This window comes from Cnephaeus nilssonii (assembly GCF_951640355.1).
Source record: "Cnephaeus nilssonii genome assembly, chromosome: 20".
Taxonomy (NCBI): Eukaryota; Metazoa; Chordata; class Mammalia; order Chiroptera; family Vespertilionidae; genus Cnephaeus; species Cnephaeus nilssonii.
In genome coordinates this window covers 14,903,527-14,914,338 of record NC_137091.1, presented here as the reverse complement: position 1 = coordinate 14,914,338, position 10,812 = coordinate 14,903,527, and the positions used below count along the sequence as shown (strand labels likewise).

The following is a 10,812-nucleotide window of genomic DNA, read 5'->3' as shown; positions in this document are numbered from 1 at the left end:
TGTAATGGTGGCGCTATGGCTTCATAGGAGCACTAGTGAAAAACAAATTGAGCCCTATCCGGTTTGGCTCAGTGGATAGAGCGTCGGCCTGCGGACTCAAGGGTCCCAGGTTCGATTCCGGTCAAGGGCATGTACCTTGGTTGCGGGTACATCCCCAGTAGGGAGTGTGCAGGAGGCAGCTGATCGATGTTTCTCTCTCTCATCCATGTTTCTAACTCTCTATCCCTCTCCCTTCCTCTCTGTAAGAAATCAATAAAATATATAAAAACAAACAAAAACAAATTGAACTGAGTATCTGAAGGGCTTCAGACTGTTTTGTGGCAGAACACGCAACAGTGTGTGAGAGGCCAAAATAAAAATATACAGAGCAAACAAGCTCACAAACCAGATAGTGATTCCCTGGGGGCAAGGACAGGGTAGGAGGCCCAGGCCATTGGTTCAGACAACACAAATTCTGTACCTACCATATGCCAGATCCTGGGGATCCTGCAGGGAGAGAAGCAGACTGGCAGGTCCCTGCTTTTGTGCAATTTATAGTATTAAGCCCAGAACCTAACCAGGGCCCTCCTGGGTCATATAGGTCTATGCTCAACCACCGAGCCACACAGGCCAGGGAGGATCCCCAGTGTGGTGCATGCAGCAGGCAGCCGATTAATGACTCCCTCTCATCACTGATGTTTCTGTCTCTCTCCCTTCCTCTCTGAAATCAATAAAAATATTTTTTAAAGATATCTACAATATCAGCTAATGATAAATGCTTTGAGGAGAGGGTGATGGTGGCTACTCCAGACGATGGCATTTGTGATGTCCAGAGAATGGGGTGGCAGGACAAACATTCCTGGACTCCCTTCCTTGCCTCCCCACCATCCCCTTAGGGGGCGCTTTCTGACAGGAAAGTTACTGTGGAGAGCTGGAAAGCAGTTGCCATTGGTACCTGGCAGGGCGGGGCGGGGCGGTGCTCACGTGCTCACAGGGGCCTGGCCAGCTGGCTCCCCACCAGGCTCACTTTGCAAAAACTGCAGCTTGCCAGAGAACAGGCTAGGGCGCATGCGCACTAGTGCGGGCAGTGCAGACACGTGCACGCGCGTGAGAGCGGGAAGGGGACCCCCTAGCCTGGAGGGCGGGGGTGCGAGGCGGCTGCTGCCGTTGTGGCCCCCGCAGGAGGCCCGTGGAGGGGGGCTGAAGGGCCAGTGCTGCTGCCGGGTCTGCGGGCGCCATGAATCCGAAGCATCGCCCTTTCTGCTGTAGCGTGAAAGGCCATGTGAAGATGCTGCGGCTGGTGAGGGCCGGCTGCGGGGCGGGGGGCGGCGTGCAAGGCGCTCACGGGCAGTGAGCTGGGTGTAGAGTAGGAAGTAGAATGCCCGGTCTTCTCTTCCAACCTTGTCTTTATCAAGGCCGCCCTAGAGGCCAGGCATCCCAGCGGGAAGGAGAGAGATAAGGCACTGTCCTCCCCCGGGGGTGCTTTCCACACTCATACAGCAACATCAGCCTATTTACCTGGATGGCCTCCACTTGGACCCCAAACCAGGTCCCCAGGTTCCCAGGTGAGGCAGCTGCCCTGGGACCACTCAGAAGCCAGCGAGATAGAAGACTCAGGGGGTTCGGCGGATGCTGTGTTTCTTTACTGTCGGTCAGAAGTTTGATGGGACCCAGCTCCGGGCTCATTCAGCCCAGAGCCTGGCGTGTGGGGCCTGCAGCAGCATTGCAGTCAGTTCTGAACAGACATTCGGAGAGAATGAATCATCATGTGGAGGAAGGTGGCCGGGCTAGTTAGAGAAGTGGAAACTGCCATAGGAGACTACTATGCTGAAGGAGTTCAAGAAAAAGAGGGAAGGGGGAAAATTTTTTAATTTTAAAGAAGTGACATATAGGAGATGGGGTGGAAATAGTTTAAAGTTACAGGGAACCAGTTCTGCTGACGATGAGGAAGAATTTTATACCGGGAAAGTTCCCAACATTAAATGGCCACTGGGGAAGGTAGTACATTCCCAGAAAGCAAAGGGAACAGGCATAGCTGAGCACTTGGTGAGTAGCTATAGTGAACGCTGTGAATAGCTAAATAAATGGTTTCTGCCGTATGCACACATCCGTGCATTTCAGTCGTGCCTTTTAGATGTGTGTATGGCAGAGACTGGTTCATTTAGGTATTTTTTAGAAATGATCACTTTAACAGCTTACACTTGTATTCAATAACCACTGATGAACCATGTCTGTGCTTTTTCCCTATAGGCACTAACTGCGACATCCATGACCTTTTTTATCATCTCACAAGCCCCTGAGCCATACATTGTTATCACTGGATTTGAAGTCACCATTATTTTCTTTTTCATAGTTTTATATATGCTCAGACTTGATCGCGTAATTACCTTTTTATTTTGGCCTTTGCTTGTAAGTGTTCCGTTTCACCGTTAAACTTACCTACTTTTTCCTGCCATAGGGAGACATTTTAATAAACTCCATTCTTTCGTTTTCTTAAGCCTGTAAGGAAATCTCTGATACACTTAGGAAGGAGAAACGATACCCACTCTAAGGTGTTCTATATTGTCCCTGGGGGAGATTCTCAGGGGACCAGGGGAGTCACAGCACATAAATTCTCCTTTGAACTCCGTCTAAAGTAGATGTGGCTGACCCTTCTCTCAGGAGAATTCACCTAAGTGTCAATCTTTTTAACATTTTTAAATTAAAGGTCATGGTTAAGTCTAGAACATTCTTAATCTTTATCTTCCTTTTAAATGCATGCTGCTTTGTCCTCAAAGTTGGGGGGTGGGGGAGTAGAGATGGAGGTAAATACACAGTATCTATATCTTACACATCCCTGATCACTAAATGGAAAATCAAAATAATTTGGGAGGCTCAATAAAGCACATAATTATCTTATTTTAAAAGTCTGCAGTCATTAACGCATCTTGTAGAGCCTTATTCAGTAGCATATGGATTTCATCTGCCACATTCGTAACATTAGGAATAACTGCCCAGTGGAGTGCCCACATCGTTCTATACGCTGTCAAAATAGGCATGTTGAAGACGTTAGTTAAGGTGTATATGGTCCTGCAGTCTGGACTATAAGCTGGTTCTAGGAGAAAAAGAATGACTTCAACTCTGTCTCCTCTCTCAAGTCTTATCCCCAGCATCCTATCTCCAGAGGCCTGCCTCCTAAGACCCTCTGCTGCACCTGTCTCCTCCTCCTCAAGTGATCTCCAAGCTGATAACCCCTATTTAAAAAGAGGACTTGAGAGCTATTCTCAAACCAGAAGCATGCCTTAAAGTGGCACCTCCGGAAACCACCATCTAAGGCCAATGATGATCATTTCAGGCTAATCACAAGCTGAGAAATCCCAAAAAGGGTGAATCTTGGAACTAGATAGGACCTTCACAGCATCCCTCCAAACTCCTCCTTCATCCACACTATAGAGCTGGACCTGTCTCAAGGGAGGTCTAGGAGAAGAGATTAAAAGCCTTCATCCATTGGTCCACAGAGTACATAACATCATCTAGTGGGAGAAAGGCCTACCCTAAATGATCCCAAGGATTTCTTCAAGGAGATGATGACCTTGGTCCACATCCTTTTACTCTTGTGCTCGAAAAGTTGGATAGCTGCTCTTCATATTCTGCTTTTCCGGGGTTATTAAAACTTAACACATGTTAGCATTTATTTTTCTCCAAACTAATAATTCTCTGGAGCTTCTTACAAGTAATAAACTTGGAGCCCTACATTGAACAGGATGCCCTACATTGAACATTGAGGGGGAGAGTGGACTATGTGTAGCTTCCTGAAAGTGGTCTCTAAATCTCTGAGGATCACACTTTTGCTGATACTGTAATCTTTTCAAAATGATGCTATATGGCCAACTAAGTTATTACTCCATTATGATACCCAGATTCCTCTCTGCTCTTGATCTAATGAAATCATTTATTCACCAAATATTAAGTCTCTGCTCATCCCAGGTTCTGTGATGGGTTCTTTAATAAGACAAAACACAAATCTTCAGATTTGAGAAACTTTCAGTGTCGCCAGGAAGAAAGACGGATGAGCAATTCAGTGTGATAGGTGCTGTGACAGATGTGCACCCAGGATGGTGTAGGGGCACCCAGCCAGGGAAGGGGACCCAATCATAACAGGCCCGAGCTGAGGGCTGAAGGATGAAAAGTAGTTATCAGACTGATACAGGGATGGAAGGGCTTTCCCGGTAGAGGGAGCCATGTATGCGAGGGCGCAGCGGGGGGAAAGAGCATGACCCTCAAAGACCTGCAGGTAGCTCTGAATGGCTGGAGTATTGAGTTGGAAAGAAGAGAGGGGGAAAGAGTGGAGGCCTGGGAGGCAGTAGGAGGTCAGAGCACACAGGGCTTTGTATGCCCTGGGTTTTAACCCAAAGGCCAGTGAAAGTTTTTGAAAGATTAGGTATCAGCCCGGCCGGCCGGTTTTGCTCAGCGGTTGAGCATTGACCTATGAACCAGGAGGTCACAGTTTGAGTCCCAGTCAGGGCACATGCCCAGATGGCGGGCTCTATCCCCAGGAGGGGGTGTGCAGGAGGCAGCTAATCAATGATTCTCATCATTGATATTTCTATCTCTCCCTCTTCCTTTGTCTCTGAAATCAATAAAAAAAAATTTTTAAGAAAGATGAAGTAGCAGAGTGACATGATCAGCTCACATTTTAGGAGATGGCACTGGCAACAGGGTCCATAATGGCTTGAAATGGAACAAAAGTAGAGGCAGGCCTGAGAGATCACATAAAAGTCTGTTACCACAATCCGGGCACAAAACTGACCAAGGCCTGAACTAAGGTTATAACAACAGCTGGAGAGAAAGGGGATGTTAATGAGGTAGAATGGGTAGGACTGAGTAACCAAGGAGAATCATGGTTGCCTGCCCTTTAATAACTATCTTAAGAGGAAAATGAGACAGGAAGTATAGGAGGAAGAATAGGTTTGAGGAAGGACCAAGCAGGGTGGGAGGTGGTGAGTTCCGTTTGAGAAATACTAGGTTTTCGTTGCATGTGGGATATTCAGATGGAAATGTTCAGGACAGATCTGAAGCCAAGGAGAGAGGAGTTAGAGCTGCGGCTTTGAGAGTCATCACACTCCCTGGTGATGGAAATCAGCTCGGAGACTGGCCTACATGGCTCAGAGTGTAGAGGAAGCTGAAGCCAAATGTGGGAAATACCAACATCTGGGGTGAGAAAAAGGAGTGGCCAGAGAAAGACCAGCGAGGACCCAAGGGAGACCCACGCCCCGGGGCAGGTGCACCCTTCCTTTTCCTGCGGTGCTCTGCAGAATCTAGAACAGTAAAGCCTTTTGATTCAAAGCCTTTCCTACTCACACACCCACGTCACTCACAGGAAGCAGGGCTGCCTGTCTGAAGCAGAGCAGCATGTCCCGCACCCCGGGGGCACTGACCTGGGACAGTGACCTGGGGCAGGTAGTCTTAGTATCTCCTGCAAATGAGAAGTTCTTTCTTCCTAAGTATATCTAATCGTGACCTGTCCCCATTGACCCTCTTTCTTTCCTATTTTCTTTTGAATCACTACTTTTTTGAGCTACCAGGGTTTTGAAGTTTGATATTTCTGTGTTAATTCCTTCCTGTCTCTAGTTGTCTGTAAGCATACATAAATGATTCCAGAATAAAGATGACTTACCTTGCCCACACTATCCCCCATTCAAAATGTAAGCTGCACCTCATTAAGCCACAGTTCAGAAGGAAAATGCTTCGTTTCAAGAAATCATAAATGAGCTACATCATCAGAATGACAGCATAATTGGCCAACCATTGCATAGAGATGTGTGGGAGTTTCTTCCTGGAAATTACCACTTTCTCCTAAGAGTGCACTGCTTTTAGGCTTATTAACTGCATTTCAGTCACATTATAAAGTGGTTTGATTGACAGTGTCGACTACTTTACACTTCTCATATTGTTATAATTGAGCATCCTGACTTCCCAATGCACCATTCTACCTCAAACCTCCCATGTATTAGGTCTTCTACTCCTAACCAGAGGAGTTCCCCTCCAACTACATTTAAGTAAAAAAAAAAAAAATAAGCCTATTAAGGAAATCAATGATTGGTGTATTCTAGGTTAAGCGGACTACTAGACGTCCTTGTAGACCAAACACAATATAGGTGTCATTTTACTATAGCAGTTTGAACTTCTAAAACGATAAACACTAAATAAATTTGTTTAATAAAATGGAACTATGTATATCTTTGGGGAGCTCATTCTTCTGTTTTCCTACTTTGTGTGTGTGTGTGTGTGTGTGTGTGTGTGTGTGTGTGTGTGTGTGATCTTCATGTAAAGCTGACCTTTCTATTCTGCGTTTTCAGGATATTATCAACTCACTGGTAGCAGCCATGTTCATGATAATCATATCTGTGTTGGCACTGATACCAGAAACCACGACATTTACTGTCCTTGGAGGGGTAAGTGGAGGCCTTTCCGGTTTCTTCCTTTAGGTTTGATCAGAATTCACTTTATCTAAAAAATAAGATACAAGAAAAGATCTCTATACTGTATTCATCCTTGGGCCTCTGAGGTCTTACAGCACCCAGTGGCTTAATATTTTTTGTATGACTATATGCCCTGATTAATGTGAAGGAATATGATGTCACAATAAAATGAAGTTAACTAAATAATGAGGCTCCTACATATTTCTCATAGATATGTAGAGCTAGACTAGACTGAGAAAAGCTACAAGTATCAGTTATAATACTTAGGTTTGAGAAACTTCATGTCAAGCAAAATACCATGAATAAGTTTCATAGCTCTCCCTTTAAAAAATAAAAAAGAAAGAAAGAAATACTGCTCAGCTGGTGTGGCTCAGTGGTTGAATGTTGACCTATGAACCAGAAGGTCATGGTATGATTCCCAGTCAGGGCACATGCCCAGGTTGTGGCTCTATCCCCAGTGTGGGGCTTGCAGGAGGCAGCTGATCAATGATTCTCTCTCATCACTGATGTTTCTATCTCTCTCTCCCTCTCCCTTCCTCTCCGAAGTCAATAAAAATATATTTCTTAAAAAATAAAAACGTACCACTTGTTAAGGGGAGACAGACTATTCTGAGCTCAGTTAGTTCTTGTCCAGATCCTTCCTCAGAGGGAATATAATAGATGTCTCCTGATAAGGGAATCATGGTAGGAAGACTATTAACTAAAGAATTATTTTGAACTCTGATGAAATACAAATCAGTCTAATCAGACTTTATACTGGAAAGCAAGCCAAAATAAAAAATGTCAAGTAATGTAGTTGAAATAGTCCCACCTGATACCCTTCAAGGATTTTTTTTTAATGTATGTTTATTGATTTCAGAGAAGAAGGGAGAGAGAGAGAGAGAGAGAGAGAGAGAGAGAGAGAGAGAGAGAGAAACATCAATGATGAGATCGGCAGCCTCCTGCATGTGCCCTTGACTGGAATCGAATCTGGGACCCTTCAGTCCACAGGCCGATGCTCTATCCACTGAGCCAAACCAGCTGGGCAAGATATGTGTATTTTTAATAGGTATGTTTTGCTGAAAAGAAAATACATTTTACTAAAGGCTGTAAAAGCAGATTTGAAGAAGAGATATATGTTCTTGAATGAGAGCACTGACCATTACAAAAAATTCCCCTATGTATATTGAAACTTGATACAACTTTTCATTAGAATTTCAACAAGGTTTCTTCAAGGATTTCTTATAGGAGGTTCAAAATCATTTGGCTTTTCTAGGTTCTGATCTAGAGAAGTGAATTAGGAAGTTATTAAATAAATCTCCCTTCTACTTCCTTGTCTTTTCATAGTATGGACCGCTTAGGAGAAGTGATCACTCTCAGATAGCCATGTATGTCAGAGTCCATGGCTTTTCATCGCCCTCATTAGGCCCTAAGCAACTTCATGAGGGATGGGAATTACTCTAGAAATGAAATAGTGCTACAACAGCCATTTCCCCGGGTGTCTTTAAAGATACTCTTACCCTCTACTATGGAGAAAGAGGGGTCACCCAGGCATAGGATTTACTTTCATTCACTTATTTACTCATTCATTCATTCACTTTTTTAAAATTGATTTCAGAGAGAAAGGGAGAGGGAGATAGAAACATCAATGATGAGAGAGAATCACTGATTGTCTGCCTCCTGCATGCCCTCTACTGAGGATCAAGCCCACAACCTGGGCATGTGCCCTGGCCAGAAATCAAACCGTGACCTCCTGGTTCATAGGCTGGTGCTCAACCACTGAGCCACGCTGGCCGGGCTTGGTGACACATTTTCTGTCTTTGGGATGGCACTGGACTAGAACATGAGCCCTTTCCTCAAGTCACTTAGAGCCTAATGCCAGAGACAGCAGTGTGAACAGCTGTATGTGAGCTGTTGACAGAGTACTTCGGGGCACAGAAAAGAGGAAGCTACTCCTCTCTGGCTGTGGAATCAAAGTTTGCCAGGAATCAAGGGGGGAGGGGAGGGTTTCCAGGTGGAAGAACCAGCAATGTGTGGAGAGTGCCAGAGTCATGAAAGCATAGGTAGAAGGCACTTCCTGTGGTCAGAACCTAGGAGGCCACGCTCGAGATTCAGGGCGGAAAAGGAGCGGTGTCTGGAGGCAGAAAGCCAGACTTCCAGGCCTTTAGATGGAGCTGAGCAAACAGCACGCAGGATGCCCCCTCTCCAGCCCAGGCACCAGCTCTCAAATAGCGGCCAGAGCGGGCTTGAAGACCACGCTCTAGTTCAGTCCCTTGACCTCCATTTTATTTCCCCAGGGCCCGTGGAGAGCCCCGCCCCGTAGGGGAACACAGCCAAGCCTCTGAGATAATCTTATCACTCCAGTTCCCCAGAGCTTTCATCACAGCCCCTAGCACCACCCTTTCATCTTGGAGCCGGTGTTCACCTTGACCCTTTCTCCAGTAGCGTTTGCAACCGGAAAGGCAAACGGTGGAACATTGGAGATAGACGTGTTGACTGATGACTCAATATCAGCAGTAGGTCTTGCAACAGTACGTTCCAGGAGACAGTCGAGAGATCGAGGCCAGTCTTTATTTCAGAGCCCACCCCACTTCACTAGCACTTCTGCTCACTTCAATGATACTTTCCCTTTCTCCGGGCAGGCACTGGGGAAACTTGGGAGTGAGAATAAAATGGTCCCCGAGTTCTCTTCCAGTTATACCCTAACTGTTACAGTATCAGCAATCCCCGTGCCCCAGCAGGAGAGGAGGCCGGTGGGCAGACCCCTTGGTAAAAAAACGACCCTGTGTGAGCGACAGCGTCCAGGCGGCGGCCCCAGCAGTGACTCTGTGTCTTTGTCTGCAGGTGTTCGGCCTCCTGGTGGTGGTGTTCTGCCTTGCCGACGCGGCTCTGATTTACCGGAAGCTTCTCTTTAATCCCAGCGGTCCTTATCAGAAAAAAGCTATTCATGACGAAATATAAGTTGTGTCATTTTAGAGACCTTTTCAGGATTAAACACATCTCTTTATTTTTTTTTTCCCCACGTGATTTCTGCCGTTGCTTTCCCTCTCGCCTCCATCGGGGAGCTGGAGGAAGAGATGAAGGGCCTGGGCGCCCAGCGCATCCCCTGGACTGCACCTTCCCAGAGCGCGGTGGGTGCCTGGAGGCCATCGGCCGGGGGTTGCGCTCCCGGCCCGGGCAGCAGAGGAGCCCGCGGCACCACCTGGCTGGCTGGCGGCACGGAAGCCGTGGAGTGGCGACACCGAGTTCCCACGCTGGGCACCGGCGCAACCCGGGTGGCAAGGAGGGTGGCTGGAGAGTCCGGTTGGTCCTCGGGCAGGGAGAGCTGGTGCGCGCGAGGGATGGGCAGCCGGCAGCCGTTGGGGCGCGACGCCGGTGGCCGTGGGAGAGCCGGCGGCCGCAGTGCAGGGTCAGAGCCGCAGGGCCAACCTAACAGAGCTAAGGCCCGGGGCCCACCATGTCCTCTTACGATAATGCGGAACCTGAAGGGGGCGCCTCGGGGCGTCCCGGGCGCAGCGCACCCACCAAGAATCCATCCAAACGCTCAGCGTCGTCCTCCATACGCTCGGTGCAACCAGGACCCAAAGGGAAACCCGCAGGCCCCAAGAAGGCCCCAGGCCAGAAGCCCGATGAACCAGTGGCCCCGAGCAAATCGGAGCTGAATGCCATCAGCGAATCGGAGAAGGAGGCGATCCAAAAGCGCGCGGAGGGCCGGACCAAAGTCCCACCCAAATTCAGGGACAGCATCAAGCGTTTTTTCTTCTCACCCACGGGAGCGTTGAAGATCGTGAGGCTGGTGAGTAGAGAGAGCTGGCGCCTTGGCCGGGCAGGGGCTGGGCACAAGCAGGGCAGATGCAGGCCTCAGCCTTGGGAAGCCTCCCCTAGGTCCCCTGGCCAGTCACCCTTGGTTTTGTTTGTTTGTTTGTTTGTTTTAATTTATGTTCATTGTTGAAAGTATTACAGATGTCCCCTTTCTCCACCCCCGCCCCATGTGGCCTCCCCCTTCCTCCTCCCCCCCTCTTGTTCCTTACACACACTCAAACCTCACTACTAAAGTTGGCTTCTTTTTTTCCTGTCCTACTTTTCTATTTCTTGGGTTTCCCTTCACAAAGGGGATTAGGGAAGCAATGAAGATGAGAGCAGCAGTGTGTAAATCAGCAAGCACAAATAATAGAACTGACCAATAAAGCTGATAAACCTCTCGCCACTATAATGGGCAAAGCGGGGAGGAGAGGGCATATATTCAAAGTTAGAAACCAGAAAGGGAAAAGAATCACAAACCCCCAGGAAACGGAGAGGATCCACAGGAGTGGATCGCCCAATTATTCAAACTGGTTTGTTTTGCAAATCAGTTTGAATAAGGGGACGAAATCGTTGATTTTTTCTAGGAAAA

The 10,812-nt window shown here is 47.5% G+C and overlaps 1 protein-coding gene across 1 annotated transcript; it reads left to right on the top strand.

Moving 5' to 3' along the window:
• Positions 1-1,216: 1,216 nt before the first annotated feature.
• On the top strand, positions 1,217-9,380 carry LOC307092470 (chemokine-like factor; the record flags this gene model as incomplete). The annotated part of the gene is made up of 3 exons (XM_079759753.1): positions 1,217-1,279; positions 6,318-6,413; positions 9,264-9,380. 3 exons carry the CDS (start codon positions 1,217-1,219, stop codon positions 9,378-9,380), a joined length of 276 nt encoding a protein of 91 aa, XP_079615879.1.
• Positions 9,381-10,812: the final 1,432 nt, after the last annotated feature.